General features: G+C 36.7%; 1 protein-coding gene across 6 annotated transcripts in view; it reads left to right on the top strand.

Moving 5' to 3' along the window:
* The window catches only part of HSPBAP1 (HSPB1 associated protein 1), a 46203-nt gene that overhangs the window by 20014 nt on the left and 4963 nt on the right, over nucleotides 1-21226 (top strand). For 5 of the 6 annotated variants that reach the window (XM_069064929.1, XM_069064930.1, XM_069064934.1 and 2 more), the window contains 4 exons: nucleotides 5269-5453; nucleotides 6466-6602; nucleotides 14972-15143; nucleotides 18542-18625. In XM_069064929.1, the coding sequence (XP_068921030.1) occupies nucleotides 5269-5453; nucleotides 6466-6602; nucleotides 14972-15143; nucleotides 18542-18625 (578 nt within the window). The remainder of the gene's footprint in view (nucleotides 1-5268; nucleotides 5454-6465; nucleotides 6603-14971; nucleotides 15144-18541; nucleotides 18626-21226) is intronic. The other variant, XM_069064935.1, reaches the window with a different exon arrangement.

The raw sequence follows: 21226 nt of genomic DNA, 5'->3' as shown, positions 1-21226 counted from the left end.
CCCATCCTGAGCAACTGTTGTCCATTTCCTCCCATAGCACTCTCCACAGCAAAATACACCAATAGTTAATTAAAAGACTCATGATTATTATGGTACAGCCAATTAAGAGTTAAAAGTAAAGCATTCCTATATGTTGATATTTAATATGTGTTAAGTGATATGAAAAGTAACACTATTACACTAATATCAATAGTATGATTGTTTTACCTTCATCCCTCCCTTAACATTTTATAATCTTATCTTTGGGCACCTCTCTCTGAGGAGACAGTTAGCAAGAGGATAAACAAATACTGGCATTAATACCAGAACAGTAAGGCATTGGCATCTACTTGCCTACTAATGTCAAGAAATCTTTGTTTATCAACAGTCTAAAGTGGTAGAGCATATTTAAAGTATTTGGGAAAGAGATTTCTGTACATTAGCCACACAACAGTGAATAACTATTGGATCCAGGGCTATGACGCTACCCAATAGCCATGTGTCTCCTGGTCTGAAGCTGACTGTGGGAATTTCTAGGAAGCATAAGCACATTTGTGCTTCGAATTATGCAACAGCCCTGAGGAAATAATGTATCTTAAGCAGCCAGGGAACATTTGTCTTTTTTTTTTTTTTTTTTTGGATTGGGGAAGAGAGGTTGAAGTGGGGAGAATAATCACTACCATTATAGAAGTAAGGGATAGGACTATATAAATAACAGAAAGCATTTATTAAACCCTTACTATGTGCCTGGCACTCTGCTAAGTTTTGGGACACAAATAAAAAAGGAAGACTGTCCTGCCCTCAATGAGCTTACTTCTACTAGAGGAAGAGAGTGCATATAGGAGAATGGTGATCAGGGAAAGGAATTTTTCATCTGGGAATTAACAGGGATGATGGGTGGAGAGAGCAGTGTGGGTGGGGAGCAGTGGATTACACGCCTTTTCCAGGAGCCATGGTGGGGTTTATTTGATCCCTGTTGCCAGAACTTTGGTAGAAACCAAAGTTAAGGCAGATAGATGGAAGGAAGATGACCAGAATAGCCAACTGGAATGGACTGGAGATGTGCTCTGGGGCTGGCTAGATAGAGCATTCAAGACAATCTCCTGTTTAATCCCCTGCCTTTTCAGTAGCCAATAAATAGCGATTTTAATATGCACTCTGTATTGGTAGGTGAATTTTTTGGTTTACATTTGGCTCCACTTGCTGTAACAGAAAAGGAAGATTGTGGATTAGCCAAAAGTAGGGTAGCTGCAATGCAGACTTTTCTAGGATAACAGGGCTTGACTGAAAAATGGTGCTCCATTAGCCCTGAGGGCAAGTTGTTCTATTAATAGGTTTAGGTGACTCACTTGGGGCTGAATGCTATGGAGTGAAAGCCCATGATGTATTTGTTAATATTGCCAAGATTATTGAAATGATTACCCAACACATGATAACAGTGGCTTTCCTACCAGTTTGTTGTTGTTTTTAAACAACCAGAGATATATGTAGCTTCTGGATAAAGGTTAATCTAGTACAGAGATTCTTAACCTAGGGCCCTTAAATTTTTTTAAATACTTTGATAACTGAATTTCAATATAATTGGTTTCTTTTAGAATCCTATGTATTTTATTTCATGCATTTAAAAACATTCAGAGAAGGGACCTCTAGACTTCACCAGACTAACAAAGCAGTTCATGACACACAAAAGTAAATCCCTGCAAATAGAAGTTTTCGTGAGCTTTTTTGGCTGCAAGTCTTATGGTGAGCAAGAGCAAAAGTTGAGATGTCTCGTCTCATCACCTCCCCACCGTGCTTCTCCATTATGTTGTGTTTTGGGGAATAAGAAAGGGTCAACAGGAAAAGCAAATAAGATAATTTGGGAGAACTGTTTCAGGGCAGTTTCCTCAGAAAAGAGGGAACAGAATAAAAATGAACCAAACAAGAGAGCATCTCCCCGCCGGTCTCTTTTCAAGCCCTGAGCAGCACAACAGGACTCCAGAGACGACAGCTCTAAGGTCTGCTTAACTTAGAAAGGTCTCCACAGGAATACCTAAGCGGTTGTTTAAATGAATAGGTATGTTTTTCACTGACAGTGCAGGTGTTCATAATAGAAAAGGAGATTCTTGATTTGATCTCATTAAAGATAAGAAAGGACATATAAAAGTATAACAGCCAGTTTTTTGTTTTTGTTCTCTCTACCCCATACCTCATTAATATAAGAAAGTAGACCTCTTTATAGATTTAGAGCTGGAAGGGACTTTCAGAGAACATCTAGTCCAGTCCCTTCCGTTTTTTCCTTCTGAGGAGATGTCGATTTCAGGTGAGGAGCAGCAGTCGAGGAGAAGAGCAGGGGCCCTAGAGCTGAAACCTGAGACTTCCCGACCGTGACCCTTGAGCAAGTCACTTTCTCTCTCCGAGCCCCAATTTCCACCTTGATGAAAGGTGGAACAAGGAAAGTGCTACATTACCTTAAAATACTATAGAAATGAGCATTTTCCATGACTGGGTCCTTAGCAACAAGTTGTACTCTCCAAAAGGATAAATTGTAAGGTGATTATTTTTTTAAAAGGGTCCATGATATGATGCTTAAAAAATCAACTTCTCAGGAGTCATTCTGTAATAGTGGATCATGAACTGTATTCAGGAATCTAGATGACCTGGGTTCAAGTCCAGCCTCTAGCACAGTTGAGTTCATGACCTTGGGTCAGTCACTTATGTGACTTGAAGTGCTTCAGGCAGCTGTGTAAACCTAGACATTGAAGAGGAGGTACTGATCTGCATTGGTGAAGGGGTTCTTTATGGGGAGCTACCTACACACATGAAATCACTGTTCCGATCAAAAAAAAATATCAGCTTTCCTTGGCACATTTAAAATATCCTTTTTACACATTTTCAGGGAGTGCACACAACTTTTCCTGAGCATGTATACAATCTGCTGTATAAAGAGAAGCATTCCTGTATAATACTATTGTGAAAAGATCATAATAACAGAAATGAAAATTAGCGTTTATATAGCATTTATCAACTGAGTCTGTACATGACTTGACATAATAGGAGTATAGGTAATGTGGAAGAGACTGCTTGTTAGGCATTTGTCTCTCTTCTGGAACTATACATAATTTTATCCACAGTCAGGGGTATCACCTTTGAAAACTAAGGGCAGTGATTACACATACGTGAGGACTGTTTGTCAGATGCTTTTACTTTACTCATTGCATATCCAGTGTTATTTGAGTTGTTAGCTAGTCATTCTCTAAGGTTGTATAAGAGCTTTATTTTGCTCTTTATATAAACTTATATTTGCTTTATATAAACCTTATTGGCTCCTTTAGCAAAATAATAACCACTGTCTGTTGATAAGGGACTAGGAATAAGTATTATTAGATAGTCTTTTCTAGGTATAGGAGCTTGGGTGAAGGGAGGGAGGGAGAAGGAGGGACGTAATTTGATTATAGAGCCATTTATCACCTTGCAAAAATAGTGAAGTTAGATGGATTGTGATATCATAATGCCCTCTGGTCATCTCATTCATTTCTAGGCAAAGAAACCATTAGATTTCTTTTCTCTTTTGGAAGATCTACCAGGATTCATGTTTTAAATTTTTTTCAGTTCATATTTACAGTGTGCCCCCACAGTTTAAAAGTAAATTGCTTGCCGCTTTGCCATTAAGATTCAGAACAAAAGATCAGAATAAAGGAGGAATAAATATGGAGGCAGAAACACACATTTATTTAATACTATGTTAAAAGCCTCCTTAGAATACATAACATTTCAGTGTCTTACAGGGTATCAAAACAATAAATTGGATCAAGTAGCAGTTTGTCCAACTTAATATTCTGTCTTTTGACAGAGGAGAATTTGATAGATGCCCTCCATAATACAACCTTAATAAGTTAGAAATGCATGCAGAACATCCATAGGTCCTTCTTAATGATTTATTATAGATCTTACATAGTTTTTGTGTAATTTCCATATGTTTACTACCCATTATGTTAAAAAAAAAAAAAACCTAAACCTCACTGCATCAGAGTAAATGGAGGGAAGGCCAGTCTGAATTAAATTGTATTTTAAGGAAATGGAAGTCTTATTACTTTGAAGTCTGTTTTATACCTTGAGCTATTAACAAGATCCCATGGCACCTACTTTAATGAATATTTAAGATGCATTTATATGAACAGCATCCATTTTCATTCATTCTATTAAAGTTTTAAGTATGTTAGACATGCTCCTTTTAAACTGTTAGTTTATTTTAAAAGATTACTCCTTCATAGATTAAGCAAAAGCAAGTTTTCCATCTAGGTTATATAATCACCAGTTCTGAAATGGTAGGCTATGAGTTTTGGAGATACTCATGTCACAGGATCATAGAATATAAAATATGAATAGACTTCAGAAATTATCTCCTCCAACTTCCCCATTTACACTTTAGGAAATTAAGTTCCAAAGAAGTAAATTGATGTATTGAATTTCACATAAACTTTAAGTAGCTGGGATTTGAACCCAGTCCTTCTTGACTTAATTTTTGAATAATAAATATTATTAATATGTTTTGCTTTTATATCACAGTTCTTTTCTGAATATACCCTCTCGCCACCACCTTGTAACAAATAAAAAGAATTATTAAACAAGTAACATGAAATCACATCTAACAGCATATGCAACTTTCTGTGTCCATAGTCCTTTCTAACACTTCGAGGAGAGAAGTGTTTCCTCATTTACTCTCAGGCATCCAAATTTTCTCTCTTGACATGGAGGTGTTCTCAGTAACACTATATTTTTCTTTTTATTTCCCTTAAGATTCAGAGATAACCCTTCCCTCCTCCCTTTCCCCCAAATTCTAATACTTTAGAATTAGAAAAACAAGTCTAATTTCATCCTGTCACATGAGAATTTAATAGACTTGGATTACATTTTCTTCTGAGACTTCATTTTTCCAGACAAAAATGTGGCAGAAGCCACTGCATTTCCTTGAATGTTTTGATTATCTTTTAGTGAATCCTCCCCAGCTGCATTATGTTGGTGTTTGAGGTACAGCACATAGAAGTTTACAGTGTATTCTAAATGCAGGTACTGAGATGCATTGTGTTTACTGTCTTGAATCTTAAGGATTAAAAAGCAAAACATGGCAGTTTTGGTACAAAGTATTCTATTGCACTGTCATTTTACTTTTATTCTAATAAAGAAGCTCCTGATAATAGTAATTTATCCAAAGAGAAGTACAATTGTAATTGTTTAAATCAACTTTCGTTTTTATTCTTGAAATGAGTGTTCAGTATATATTTAACACTATTTTCACTTATGTTGCAGTTCCTCAGTATGAAACTATGTGCAGTTATGTAGATGCTACACTTGATGAATTTCTGGCCTGGAGCTGTGGCCAAGGTGCTAGCATTGCTGGACCCTTTAGCCATTATGATAATTCCAAGTTCTGGGCTTATGCTGACTACAAATATCTCGCCAGCGTATTTGAAGATGATACAGATGTTTTGCAGGTAAGGCATTATCTTACTTTTCATCTGGATAATAATTTTACCTTAAAAAAAATTTAAAAGCCTTAAAAACTCCTTAAAAGTCAAAATCCTTTGCAAGCAGTTTTACCCTTTCATTGACTATCTTTATTCTCAAATTCCAATAGTTAAAAATGTTTAATGTTTTACATAACCAAGCTAATAGTATTGACACAGACTGAAGACAGAAGAACACGATTTACATAAGGACATCAGCATTATTTTACTTTCAGTTCCAAATGCTCTTCTTCCCCATTCCTCACCTCTCACATTGAGAAGGCAAGAAAAACAAAACCCATTACAAATATGAACAGTCATGCAAAGCAAATTTCTGTATTATCACAGACAGAGAAAAGAAAATATGCTTCATTCTGCACACTGGAGTCTATCAGCTTTTTGTCTGCAGGTGGGCAGCATGTCTCACCATGAGTTCTTTGGAATTGTGTTTAGTCATTGTAGTGATCAGAGTTTCTAAGAAAAACTTTGAAAAGTTTAAGAACTTTTGATCAGTTCAGTGACCAAACATGTTTCCAGAGGACCTATGATGAAGCACATTAACCCACCTCCTGACAGAGTAACGATGGGTACAGGTACAAAAAAAGAGATACAGTTTTGGACGTAGCCACTACGTAGATTAATATTGCTTGACTTTGTCCAAGAAGTGATTTGCCCAGAAGCATAAGTATCCCTGCTATGCCCTAGGGAAAAAGTATGAGGAAATGTACTACAGTGGTGAGAACATCCCCTTTTGTTTGGGGTTGGGACTTTGAAATGCAGTTTCCCTTCAAAACAATGACAAGTGGTTATTGTTGGCTTGTTGGAATTTGTTATTTTAGTACTTTATAAAGTTCATAGGTTCAGTAGGCTTCTCATATCTAAGGGACAGTGCCTCTGGAGTTCCAAACAACAGACTTTCAAATGAACTGACTTTTGCAATGCAACTCACCAAAAATTAGTTGATCAATTCATTGATTGTAACTTCATTTTTCCAAAACAGAATGTAGTATGGTCTGACTTTGGTTTTCCTGGAAGAAATGGAAGAGAAAGCACATTGTGGATTGGTTCACTGGGAGCCAACACACCCTGCCATTTGGATTCCTATGGTTGTAACTTAGTATTCCAGGTACAAGGAAGGTAACCAAGAATATCTTTATGAAGGTAGTGTGATGTAGCACAGTAATTACCAAACTGTTTTCAAAGAGCCTTGATGTTCCCAGTAAGGGTCCCATGAGGATAAAGATAGTCTTAATTTCTTGCCTCCTTTTACTGCTTTAGCCCAAGAAGGGAAGGGAACACGCATTTATATCGTGCCTACTCTGTGCCAGGCCTTGTGCCTTAGTGCTCCAAGAGATTATCTCATTTGATTATAACATCACACACGACCTTGCAAACTTCTGCTGTAAACAGGAGGCAGTATTGGAATATAATATTCTATACAGGCAGTGGGGTATAGAAATACATCTTGCCCTACAGGAAAGTAAGGGAGGGGGAAATTGGGGGGGATATAAAAGAGGGCAGATTGGGGATAGTGGTATTCAGTATCCTTGCCATCTTGGGGTAAGGGGGTAGGGGAGAGATGGGAAGAAAATCTGTAACTTAAAATCTTTGGGAAATGAATGTTGAAAACTAAAAATAAATTTTAAAAAATTATTTGTATAAAAAAGGAATATAATATTCTAAGAGGCAAAAAAAATAGGGGCTTACAATCAATAATAATTTATCCTGAAAGATTGAATACAATCCTACTGGGGGAAAAAATGGACCTTCAGTAGAATGTAGGACTTTCAAGCATATCTGAGAAAAAGACCAGAGCTGAGTAGGAACTTTAAGATACAAACCCAAGCAAAAAAAAAAAAAAGCTACAAACCTGAGACCAAAGAAACCTAAAAAGATAAATTTATCTGAATAATTGGCAGGAAAAGAAATTCATAGCTCCAGACCTTCCTTCAAACATTTGTGAACCATTAGTATATTGTAAACCCCAGAGTGTTCTATGGCCAGAATATTTATCCAAACACTGATATACTCATCCCTCTCTGGACTATACTGTGTGCCCTTTCTCACTTTAATGAAACTAGTTCATAGGTGCTGTTGTACCAACATTCTTATCTGAAGCTTAGAACTAGTCAAACCTACAAGCTTCTGCTTACCTATTTCTAACTGCTGTATTTAGTAGTAAACATTTTTATTTTAACTAAAGTTAAAACTAGTTTAACATTTTTACTTTTGCTGCCCATGCTCTCAGTCATTGAGAACTACTACTTGCCAAGGTGAAAATCATTTTCTGTACTACATCTTATTCTTTTCCTATTCAACTCAGCCCTAGGCCTCCCCAGTCCTATCCTATCTTTTACCTGCTCTTTCTTTTATGTCTTCTAGAAATCTTGAAACTCTATACTCGTTTCATGTGATTCTCTATTTCTTTATATTTGTTATCTCTTATGACACAGTATTCTAGTTCATTGATATACCATCATTTACTCATCTGTTCCCCACATTTTAAGTACTTCCTTTGTCTCTAGTTTTGGAGGGGGAGTTTTTGTTTGCTCTTACATTAGTTCTCTTAAAAATATTTCCTACCACTGATGTTTCTGTCCTTTTGCTATACATTGCTGTATATACATTGTTGATTTTTTCCTCATCTAGTTGTTGTAGTAGTAGTAGTAGTGGCGGTGGTGGTGTTGGCAATATTTGTAACTAACATTAATTTAGTGCTTTAAGGTTTGCAGAGCACTTTACATGTTTTATTTCAATTAGTACAACAATTCTTTGAGGTAGGTGCCATCTTTATCCCCATTTTATAGATTAGTAAACTGAACCTCAAAGAGGTAAGTGATTTGCTGAGGGACACACAGCTTGTAAGTACCTAAAGTGGAATTCAAAGCCATCTCAATCTGACTATAGTCGAGTACTCTTATCTTTGCTGCACTGAAGATCTCACTCCCCATTATATCTCCCGGTGCTGAACATTCCTTTTCCCATGTTCTCACAACTGATAGGACTAGAAAGAATAGCCAGCATATTCAGCATTGCCATGGAGTGGGATGAAAAGATTTGGGTCAGAATTCTGACTCTGTCATTTATTACCAGTGTGGCTTTTGCAAGTTTCTTAATCTGACTGGTCCCCATTTTTTGCCTCTGTAAAGTGAGGGGGTTGGAATAGGTGATTGCTGAGTTACATCCTTATTTTAAATCTATGGACTGTGATCCTTATTTCACTTCTATTTTTTTTTCCCATTTATTTTTTTTAGTTTTCACATTTATTTCCACAAGATTTTGAGTTACAAATTTTTCTCCCCATCTCTCCCCTGCCCCCATCCCAAGATAGCAAATGTACTGAATACCCCTTCCCCCAATCTGTTCTCTCTTATATCTGCCCCCATCTCCCCCTTACTTTCTTGTAGGGCAAGATGGATTTCTATACCCTATTGCCTGTATACCTTATTTCCTAGTCGCATGTAAAAAGCAATTTTTAACATTTGCTTTTTAAAGTTTTGAGTTCCCGATTCTTTCCCTTCTTTCCTCCTTACCCACCCCCACTGGGAAGACTATTCAATATAGGTTGTACATGTGTGGTTACACAAAACATTTCCATAGTATGTATAATGTGAGAGACTATATTTCCGTCCATCTTATCCTGCCCCCCCCCATTCATTTTGTTCTCTCCTTTGACCCTGTCCCTTTTCGGATGTGTTTGCTTCTAACTATCCTTTCCCTCAATCTGCCTTCCCTTCTGTCATCCCCCCTCTCATCCCCTTCCCTCCTACTTTCCTGTAGGGTAAGATACCCAGTTGAGTATGTATGTTATTCCTTTCTTAAGCCAAATCTAATGAGAGTTAGGTTGACTCATTCCCTTTCACCTTCCTGCTCTTCCCCTCTATTGTAACAATTTTCTCTTGCCTCTTTTATGTGAGATAATTTACCCTATTCTGTCTCTCCCCTTCTCCTCCCAATGTATTCCTCTCTCGCCTCTTAATTTTATTTTTGAGATATCATCCCTTCATATTCAACTCATCCTGTGCCTTCTATGTATACATGTACACAAATATATACACACATATTTATAGCCATACACCCTCCTATACATACATATAGATGCATGTACACACACACACAAACACATATGCATATATATTCCCTTCAACTATCATACTGAGAAAAGTCTCATGAGTTACAATTATCATTTTTCCATGTAGGGATGTAAATAGTTGAACTTTAATAAGTTCCTTAGGATTTCTATTTCCTGTTTACCTTCTCATGTTTCTCTTGTATTATTTGAAAGTCAAATTTTCTGTTTAGCTCTGGTCTTTTCATCAAGAATACTTGAAAGTCCTCTATTTCATTGAATGCCCATCTTTTCCCCTGAAGTATTGTACTCAGTTTTGCTGGGTAGGTAATTCTTGGTTTTAATCCTAGCTCCTTTGACCTCTGGAATATCATATTCTAAGCCCTTTAATCCCTTAATGTAGAAGCTGCTAGATCTTGTGTTATCCCCATTGTGCTTCCACAATACTCAAATTGTTTCTTCATGACTGCTAGTAATATTTTCTCCTTGACTTGGTAACTCTGGAATTTGGCTATAATATTCCTAGGAGCTTTCTTTTTGGGATCTTTTTCAAGAGCTGATCGATGCATTGTTTCAATTTCACTTTGCTCTCTGGTTCTAGAATATCAGGGCAATTTTCCTTGAGAATTTCTTGAAAGATGATGTCTAGGCTCTTTTTTTGATCATGGCTTTCAGGTAGCCCGATAATTTTTAAATTATCTCTATGGATCTATTTTCTAGGTCAGTGGTTTTTTCCAGTGAGAAATTTCACATTGCCTTCTATTCTTTCATTTGTTTGGATCTGTTTTATAGTATCTTGATTTCTCATAAAGTCATTAGCTTCCATTTGCTCCAGTCTAATTTTCAAGGAATTATTCTCTTCAGTGAGGTTTTGAAATTCCTTTTCCATCTGGGCAATTCTACTTTTTAAGGCATTCTTCTCCTCAATAGCTTTTTGAGCCTCTTTTGCCATTTGGGTTAGTCTATTTTTTAAGGTGTTATTTTCTTCAGTATTTTTGGGGATTTCCTTTAGCAGGCTGTTGACTTACTTTTCATGATTTTCTTGCATCGTTCTCATTTCTCTTCCCAATTTTTCCTTTACTTCTCTTACTTGATTTTCAAAGTCCTTCTTGAGCACCTCCATGGCCTGCGACCTATTCATATTTTTCTTGGAGGCTTTTGATGCAAGAGTTTTGACTTTGTTGTCTTCTTCTGGTTCTATGTTTTGATAGTCTTTGTCCCCAAAGAGGTAGCATGGCATACACAGTGGAAAGAGCCCTGAATGTGGAGCCATAGGCCTGCATTCAAAGCGGTGCTCTGCCACTCAGTACCGGTGTGATCTTGGCCAATCACTTACTCTCTTTGGGCCTCAGTTTGCCAGACTGTAAAATTATGGACTGTATAATTTTCAAAGTCCTTTCCTATTCTAAATATATTATCCCATGGCCCATACTTTACAGATGATTCAGCTGAGGTACAGGGAGGTTAAGTTACTTGCCCATGGTCCTATAGTGATCAAGTGCTGAGCTTAGAATTGAGACTCCAAGGTCTTTCCCAAGTCTAGTACTCTGTCTACTATCACATTCCTCTTATAGAAAAACAAGCTCTCTGATTTCACCTAGATCCTCTTGTATGGTTGTCATAATTCACCTCTGGTTAGCTAGATGCCTCACTCATCACTACAGCTATTCCATGCTTCCTCAAGTCTTCTAGTTCCACAGTCATTGACTTTTTATAACTAGCTGACCTTGACTCCTACTTTACTGAGAAGAATAAAGACACCTATCCTGAGTTCCCTTGTCACCTCTCCTCCATACCTCTCCCTCTTTCTCTCCCATTAATTGTATGGTTTTTATTTAATGTAATTTCTAATGATATGTGTTTTTCTTTTTCTTTTTTTTTAAAGCAATTAGTGTTAAGTAACTTGCTCAGGTTACACGGCCAGTTATTTCTGGGTGTGGTGCTAAGTATCAGAACCCAGATTCGATCCCAGGTCATCCTGACTCTGGGGCTGGTGCTCTTACTCGCTGTGCTACCTGGCCACCCCAATATGTGTTTTTCAATTAACAAGCATTTACTTTCTCCCCCTCCCAACTCTGTCCCCCAGAAAAAAGGAAAGAAAAACAAAACTTTCATAACAAATCCTAGCAAGTTCCTACTTTGATCATATATATAAATGTGAGTCTGATTCTGGATTTTCAGCACATCATTTTTCATCATTGTTCCTCTAGAACCATGGTTGGGCCTTTCATTGATCAGTTATTAAGTCTATCTTTACAATGTTGTCATTACTGAATAGATTCTCCTAGCTGTGCTCACTTCCCTCTGCATCATTTCATATAAGATTTCCCAGGTTTCTCTCCTTCATTTTTTCTTCAGCACAACAAGATTCCACTACATTCACACAGTATAATTTGTTTGGCTTTTCCCCTATTGATGGTCACCCTCTTTAGTCCTAGGTCTTGCAAACAAAACCAAAAAAAAAAATGGTGTAAATATTTTTCATTTGAAAAGAATCTCTCCCCTATTTCTTTGAGTTGTAGTCCTGTTGATACTGGTGGATCCAGGGGTATGCACAGATTAATAAATATTGGGTAATAGTTCCAAATTACACTTTCTAAAACAGCCATACCAATTTACATTTCTTATCCAGACTTATGCCTAATACTTATACTTTTAATCCCTTGTCTTCCTACTTTCTCAAGGACCTTGCTCCATTGATCATCCTTACTTTTTGTTCTCCTTTTACCCTTAAACATGCCCAGGTCTCCCTCATCCTACAAATAAAGTTTCCTTTTACTTGCTGCCCTGCCTCAGACCATCCATCTGTCTTAGAACCCTTTAATTGCTAATAACCTAGTAAAGACTATTCTAATCTCACTGCTTCTTTCTTACTACCCAGTAACTCCTCATCTTTCTGAAGTCCATCACCACCACACCATTCTCTCTGAAGTTACCAATGACTCAGTTGACAAATCTAAAAGCCTTTTCTCATTCTGCCTCTCTTTTTTGAGTTGACTACCCCATCCTTCCAGGAGAGAGTAGTGTCAGAAGAACCTATAAAGAAGAATGTATCAAGGAGAAGAGGGTGATCAGCAGTGTCAGAGGCTGCAGAGAATTTTTGAAGGATGAGGATTGAGAAAAGCCATTAGATTTGATGATTAAGAGATCATTATTAGCGTTACATAAACAAAATAAAATGCAAAAGGTGAAAACAGTGATCATAAACGTGTATATTCTTCAAAGAAAAAAATTATGTCTATTCTAGCTTTATCAAGCTAGTAACAAAGTTCTCTTATGTGTTTATTATGATTGACATTGCCAGTGATTTACACAGATGTCTGTTGGTGTGTTCTTTTGATTCTGCTTTCTATTCTCAATTTATGTAAGTCTGTGTTTCTTTCAATTTGTTACCTCATATGACACAATATTCCAGTTCAATGATATGCTGTAGTTTATTAATATATTCTCCACATGTTGGGCACTTAGTTTGTTTCTAACTTTTGGGGGCTTTTTTTTTTGCAATTACAACTGATTCTACTAGAAATATTTATTACCAATTACATTGCTGTCCTTTTTTCTTAAATAAAGAAAAAAAAAATTAATGACATATCTGAAAGGTCAAAAACATTTCCCAGTACCATCATTATATTTGTTAGACTCTTTCTTTTTTTCCTTTAACAAGTATTTATCAAATGCCCACCAGGAACAAGTCACCTGTCCATTGATCTGTTGACATCAGGCCACCAATCTTTTGTGAATAAATGCACTTTGAAGTTTGAAATAAATGTTTGCAGGGTCATATCTGTTGGCTTAGTTTCTTCAGCAAAGATGGAGAGATGATTAAAACTCTAAAGGTTAGCTTCATGTTTAGTGAAATCTGTCTTTATCTCTCTAAGTACAAAGACTAGTATATTTTGCATATTAGAAGGATATTGATAATGATATAAATTGAGGGAGATCTCAAAGATTCAGAAGTAAGCTACTAAAAATAAGAGTACTCTTGTAATATACAAAGTCTATAATAGTATATTTCTAAAACCAAAACCATAGCTTCACTTATCTATCAGTCTTTCACAGTTTTATGGGAAATAAACCTTTATTTCAGAAATCTACTTTGAAATTTGAAAAGCAAAAAGCAAAGGTTGATGAGGTTGATAAAGGTTGATTTTAATTATTTGCTTTTTGGTTTGGGGGTGGAGAACCAGATTGTGACTGAAAAAAAAAACAATTCATTAATTTTTTTGAAAGAATTTTTTAAAAATTAGTCTTTGCGTGGGAATGTAATAAGAGTGCTGAATTTGTTAGGAAGACCTGATTTAGGCTTGTACTTCTGTTACTAGTGTGTGACCTTGAACAAGTCATTTAATCTCTGAAACTCAGTTTGTTCATCTGTAAAATGAACACAGTAATACTAGTGCTCTCTGTTCTCTATTGTTACCTTGTTGTTGAGCCTCAAGTGAGGTGAACTATGTCACACTCTTCAAAGCGCCTATATTAGTATTACTACTTTTCTGATAGCTACATGCCAGTTGGTTATAGCAATAGCTTAACAGTGACCCTCTCATCTCAGTCTCATAAACCTTTTCATTCTTTTACTGTCCTCATCTCCTAATTTCTTTTCTGTGAACAGCAGAGGGAAAAGAGATTTGAAATACACTGCTTCAGAGTGAAGTGAGCACCTCATCATTCTTCTCCCTTCTCTCTCTCTTTCCCTAAATTTATTTCCTTTTTCCTCCCTGTATCTGTCTTACTCTCATCTCCCTATTAATTAACTAGCCATAATCTGGAACTAAACAATGTGTTTGTTTATATTTAAATAGTTAAATTTTTTTAAAAAGGTGAATAGACTAATGTTTTCTTTAGGTCATCAACCTTTAATAGTTCACCCTTTTTTCTGTTTTAAAGTCAGTGGTACATATCCATTGCTTAAATGACTTTCACTTAAAAGATTCTTAACTTGGGAAATTTATGACCAGCAAAATAAAACTTCTAGAAACCATGTCATAGTTGGTGGGGTTGAAAGCGTTACATTTAGCCTGGAAGAGAGAAGCCTGAAGACATATCCGCTAATTATCTTTGAATATTTGAAAAGCTATCATGTTGTAGAACAGAGAATAGACTCAATCCATAGGACCGAACAGAGTGCAGTGGGTGAAAATCTCAAAAGATGTAGACATTAGCTCAGCAGAAGATAGAAATGTTTAAAAATTAAAGCCTACCAACAGTGGCAAAGGCATCCAATATATTGGCTGGATGAAGTGTAGAGAGAGTTTCTGCAGTTTAAATTAGGTTATTTTAAGGTCCCTTCCAGCTCTAAAAGTTGATGATTCTTTGAACTGTATTTATTTTACTTTAATTTTTAATTAATTCAATTAACTAATGACTGTTACTTTACATTGTCTGTTATCCAGTACAGAGTATTAACCATCATCTTTTTTTTTCCCCCTCCGGTTAGGAAAAGATGGCATCTCTTCCCTCCTGAAGATACTGCTTTTCTTTATCCAACCAGAATCCCCTATGAAGAATCTAGTGTTTTCAGTAAAGTCAATGTTGTGAATCCTGATTTAAAACACTTTCCTCAGTTTCTAAAAGCTCAAAGGCATATGGTTACACTCCACCCAGGACAGGTAATCCTTTCATTTAAAAGGGAGAGAGAAGATGGCATTCCTTATTATCCCTACATCCTTTCCTCTACTAAGCTGAAAGCCTTTCCTCCTTTTCACTATCCCTGCCTGTCATTTTTCCTCTGATATTGAGTTTCAAAAAAACAGGTGTCTTCCTGACAATGTATTGGAAATGGGCTGAAGGAAGAGAGTTTTGCTTCTGTGACTGAGGAGTGGGGAAAGATTACCCTCAAAGAGCTCACTATGACCCTTGCACCCACTTCAAGTTCTCAGAATGGGTTAGAGAAGAGAGATTGCAGTGACAGTTTGGACCACTGTTGACCCAGGAGGAAAAATCAGATAAAATTTTAGGGTATCTTGATGACTGAGGCAGTTAGATGGGCATGGTGGATACAGTGATGAATTGAATTCAAATCCTACATGAGCTTTTACTAGATTTGTGACTCTTGGGAAGCCACTTTAACCTCTCTCAATTCCTTCATCTTTAAAATGTTGTTAATAATAGCACCTATGTCAGTTAGGTACAATTACCTACCATAGGGTTGTTTTGCAAATCAAATGAGACAATGAAGGCAATGATGTTGATAGCTAGTATTTAGATACTTTTAAGTTTACAAAGCATTTTCCAAATATTATAGGTGCTATAATATATAAAGTGCTTTGCAAACATTTAAAGCACTATGTAAAAGCTAGTAGTTATTTTGTTGTTAATGTTATTAAAATGAACCTGGTTGTGAATAATTGCCAAAAGTGAAATAGGCATCTGAATTAACTTCAAATAAATTATATTATGTCATATCATATATTATATCACGTTATATATTTATTAAACTATATAAATTATAATTCAATTATCTTAAGATATTTTTAAAGATACATTGTTGTTTGCCCTCTGGTATTTGATTAGTGGTTAGCTGAATTAACTTCAAATAAATTATATTTGTTACATATCATATATTTATTATATTAAATTATATAAATTATAGTTCAGTTTTCTAGATTTTTAAAAATACATTGTTTGCCTTCTGGTATTTGATTACTGGTTAGGAAAGTTTTTCTGGTTTCCTATTAATTGCCTTTTTTCTTGAAAAGCTGTTCTGAAATCTCCTAAAGAAATATAATTGTTATCAATGTTATTTTTCAGTTCTTGTTTGATTCTAGACACTGGTAATAATTGAAGTCAATGAGAAGCAGTAGATTATAAAGTATATATTTGATAAGTAGACCTGTGAAGCAGAAACTGCCTTTAAGTCTCTTTAGATAAAGAAGGAAAAGCTTTTCCTTTAGAGATAGTGAAGGATAAGCTTTATAGTTGAGGTGTTTACCAGATTTATAATAAAGTACAAAATATTTCATTTCAAATATACAACTAAAGTAAAACCTTCTGAAGAGATCATAGATTTTTCAAAGTAGTTCTCCAGAGTTTATAATAATCAACTACTATTTGACATTCCTGTTTCTGGTTACATACATATGCATTGTCAAATGTGAACATTAGTTTAGTTGCAGAAGAGAGGAGTAAGAGGGCTGTATCATAGATTGATCTATTCACACACTGTAAGAAAAAGATAAAATGAAAAATACCTTATTTGCATTGAAAGTTGATCCCTTAGACCTACTGGATCCATTACCAATAAAAAGAATTTCTAAGCCAAGGTTTTTTTTCAACATAGCAGGAGGGGGCGGGGAGGCAACTACCCCTATGCCTCGATAGGGTCAGTTGAGACAGGCACTGCTTGTGCCTGTTCCTAAATCCCCTCAAGCCTCAGTGGAGGCCAGCTGAGGCAAACAGATTCCCCCCATCAAGGCATGCACAGCATTTGTGCATTCAACCCTAAGGTTCTCTATTCATTGACCACTGACCACCTGTTTTATAGGGGTAACAGACAAAGAAGGCATATTGCCAGCAATAGCTTCACAAGTTTACATTACCCCATCCCTGTATCTCACTGTGCAGTCACAGTGGATGTTTATATTATTTATCATTATATAATGCTGTGCAAGTATAGTGAAGATGTTTTGAACCATAGTTATGGGAACTCATATCTAATACCTGGGAACAAGAGATTGTTATGGCTGTGGGTCCTGGGAACTAAACTCTAAGGAATAATAACAAAAACTCACTTTATACACACTAAAATTCACCTTACTTATAGTCTCCATATCCATGGTACTCAGCCACAGGGTTACGTTCATCTCCTGAGATGACTTTTAGTCATCCAGTATGTTTTCATATTTATTCATGTTGTCTGATCTGATCCTTAGCCTATATCCTTTGATCCCCAGCGCAGTAAACTGCTCCAATAATTTTAGTTATCCAAATAGCAAGAGACTATTCCTGTTGGGAGCTAAAATGAAAATCTTCAACTCTTTTAACTCAAAGAAGTTCTCTGTCATATTACTGTAAGGTAATGTCTCATAATTAAATCTGGATAAAAAGAAGTAAAGTGTTTCATTTTAAGAGCTTACAAATAGGCAGTCTTCTCTCTTAAAATAACCCACTGTTTAAACTCTCTTATCCTCTCCAGCCTCAAGGAAGCAGCTATCCTTCCTGTTCAGTGATAACCCTCTCATCTGTTTTCTTAATTTCTGTCTCCCCTCTCTGGGAGCTTCTACATCCTTCTTTAGTATTTTAAATCTTTCCTTCTCCTCTGCCTCCTAGAAAAGGATAAATGGGATTGAAGATACGGAGAGATGACTGGACAAGTTTCCCTTATCTTGAAAAAGTCTTTATTTGACCTTGTTGTCGCCCTCCTGTTGCTCTCCCATTTTTCTCCCTTTTATTGCCAAATTCACATTAATAGTCTTCATCTGTCCCTTCTGTTTGCTCACTGCCACCTGCCTCCTATAGTCTTAACTTCTCACCTATCTCCTGAAATAACACATAAAGGTCATCACTAAGCTCATCACCAAGTCCAGGGCCTTTTTAAAGTCTGTTTTCTTTACCCTCTTTGCAGAATATTTTACTGCAAACCCTCTTCTCTCCCCTCTAATCTTCCTCCTCAGTCTTCATGACACCACACACTCAAGTTCTTCTCCCGCTTTTTGCTTTAACTTATTTTTCCTCTCACCATCTGACAGTGTTGGACAAGGCCCTACCTTGATTCAACCTTCTGTTTTCCATTTTGTACTCTATCCCCTAAAAGTCCTTTCTGCCATTATTTAAATCTCAACTTGTCTAAAATAGAACTTATCACTTCCTCATCTCTATTTGAATCCTACACATTCTTTAAGGAATATAGTATCTTTAATCACTAGTCTAGCATTTCCTAGTTTTTCCAACTTTAGTACCTATTCGTTTATCCTCTGGTTTTTTAGCAACCTGAGTTAAGTTCCTGCTCCTAAATATTAAGAATGAAATGTCTTACTAATATACTAATAGCTGTTTTTCTTATTTTCAGGTCTTGTTTGTTCCCAGACACTGGTGGCATTACGTAGAATCCATCGACCCCATCACTGTCAGTATAAACTCGTGGATTGAACTGGTATTCTTCTTTTTACTTTTGTGAATGAAGATAATTTCTTTAGGGTCAGTGTAAAATATGTAAAAATAAAGTGAATATTACTGATGTTTTAACAAACAAGAACTTACATAGAAGAGTGAGGGTTGATCGCTTCAAACAATCACTTGGAAAGTTACACACTTAATCAATGCTGCCATTACTCAAAACATTCTTGGAGTCCTCTTAGAATCGCTTTCAGAGCCAACAGCATATTCTTTTAGACATCTACCCAGTCAAGTCATCTTGCAAGTCATCTTCTTTGAATTTGTGCAAATCCATATGTAAGTATGGAGTATGGTACCAGTCATAGGAGGAAAGAGATGTTGGGGCAGATGGTGTAGACCAACTTGATTTAAGCCAAGTAGGAGGCTTCATGAGACTAATAGAATTGGAATAGTTTTGAATGAGGAGAACTAGGTTTTCCCAGAAGAATAAGCACTGTTCTAGGAAAATAAGACTGTGTTAGAGAGAAATTGGACTCGCAGAATAGAGGCTAGGTGAAGCACAGAATGAGGGCGCAGGAGGAAGTTCCAGAAGGGACTCCAGTCTCCCAACTCAGTACAGAAATCACATCCACACCATAGCTGATAGATTTAATAAGTCAGGCCATTCCATTTTGGGGGCAGAACTGCAACAGAGTCCGAGTCTGACCAGTACCTGGTTAGGAGTCCTTATATTGACTTCTATATGACAGCCCTTAAAAAAACTTGCAGACTGTTGTCATGGGCCCCTGAAAGACTTATATTTTTTTAGGCTAAACATCCAGACTTCATGTGACAAATTGACTTTAGTTTGTCTAATTTTCTCTGAAATCTACTTCAGATGTGGTCTGTCCTTTTGTACAGTGGTTTTCTTTTCTTGCAGCATAAGATAATACGAATTTTTTGGCTGTTCTGTCAAATTGCTAACTCATATTAAGCTTATAGTCCTCTAAAACGGTATCTTTTTCATCGGAATTGGTTCACCTCCCTACTGACTAACCTGTACTTGTGAAGTTAATTTTTTGAACCCAAGTAGAGAATTTTACATCTATCTCTATTAAATGTAACATTAACATGTGCCCAACGTTATGTTTCAGGATCTTTTTGGATCCTAATTCTGTTATCAGAAGTTTTTTTTTCCTCCCTAATTTCATATTGTTTGCAAATTTTAATATGTTTCATCTGTGCTTTCAACCAAATGACTAATAAAAATTTTGGACAACTCAGGTGATAGGAGCCACTGGAGTTTATTGAGTGATATGAAAGATTTGCACTTTAGGAAATCATTTAGACAGCTCAATTGAGAGGGGAGAGCCTTGAGGAAAGCAGACCCACCAATAGACTATTACTGTAATCCAGATGTGAGATTAGGAGGGCCTGCACCAGAGTGGTGGCAGTATCAGAGGAGAGACAAGGGCATATTCAAGAGATGGTGCAAAGGTGAAATCGAGGCTTGGCAACAGATTGGATATGGGGGGCAAGAGATAGTGAGGAGTGTGGAATGACTTCTAGGTTGCAGCCCTAAGGACTAGGAGGGATAGTGATACCTTGAATAGTAGTAGGGAAGTTTGGAAGGGAGGAGGGTTTTGGCAGGAATGGGGGTGGCATTGCAGGGGTGAATGGGGTGGAATTCAGATTTGGTGATGTTCAGTTTAAATTGTCTACCTGCGTATCCAGTTCAAGATGTCTGATAGGCAGATGAAGTGAGACTGAAGGTCAGCAGGGATATTAAGGCTGGACTAGTAGATTTGAGGATCATTAGCATAGAGATGATCATCGAATCCTTGGGAGCTGATGAATCACCTAGAGAAATAATACAGTGGGAGAAGAGAAGAGAGCCCAAGAAAACAACGTTGGACACCCACAGTTAGTGGGTATGTCCTAAATGAAGATCCAGGAAAAGCGTCTGAAAAGGAGCAGTCAGATGATAGATAGGAGAACCAGGAGGGAGGAGTGTTTCAAAAACCTAGAGAAGAGAATATCAAGGAGAAGAGGTTAATCGACAGTATTAGAAGCTGTAGGAAGGTGAGGACTGAGGAAAGGCCATTGGATTTGGCAATTAAGATATCATTGGTAACTTAAAAGAGAACAGTTTGAGTGGAATGATGCAGTCAGAAGCTAGGTTGTGGAGAGGGAAGAGGAAGTGGAAGCACCAGTTGTAGATGACCTGAAGTTTATCCACAAAAGGCCAGAGAAATACAGAGCAGTAGTTAGTAGAGATGAAAGGATCAAGTAAGGGTTGGGGAGAGAGATACAAGCATATTTGTAGGCAGTAGAGAAGCAGGCAATAGATGGAAGATAAATGAGAAAGGAAGCAGTCTGCTATAGGAAAACAGGATGGCATGGAATCTCTTATGCTGGCAGTTTCATGTTGATTAGAATTGGATCCAAAAATGCTGTTCTTCTATTGTCTCATCAGTTTTTCAGAGGAACAGAACACCATTAAAGAAACTTGCAAATTTATCAGCTGCATTGTTTCAAGCAAAGAGAGCTTTAGCAGATGTCCACATCATTACATTTCCCCCATTACTACTATATCATGCTTCTGTAGCATATCTGTTTCCCCTCACTTAATTCCATTCAGGCTGAAGGTAATATGACC

The sequence above is a fragment of the Petaurus breviceps genome, unplaced genomic scaffold (assembly GCF_028583685.1).
Source record: "Petaurus breviceps papuanus isolate PSGF00001 unplaced genomic scaffold, PetGlider_PUasm1.0 90654, whole genome shotgun sequence".
Taxonomy (NCBI): domain Eukaryota; kingdom Metazoa; phylum Chordata; class Mammalia; order Diprotodontia; family Petauridae; genus Petaurus; species Petaurus breviceps.
This window is presented reverse-complemented; position numbering and strand designations above follow the sequence as displayed.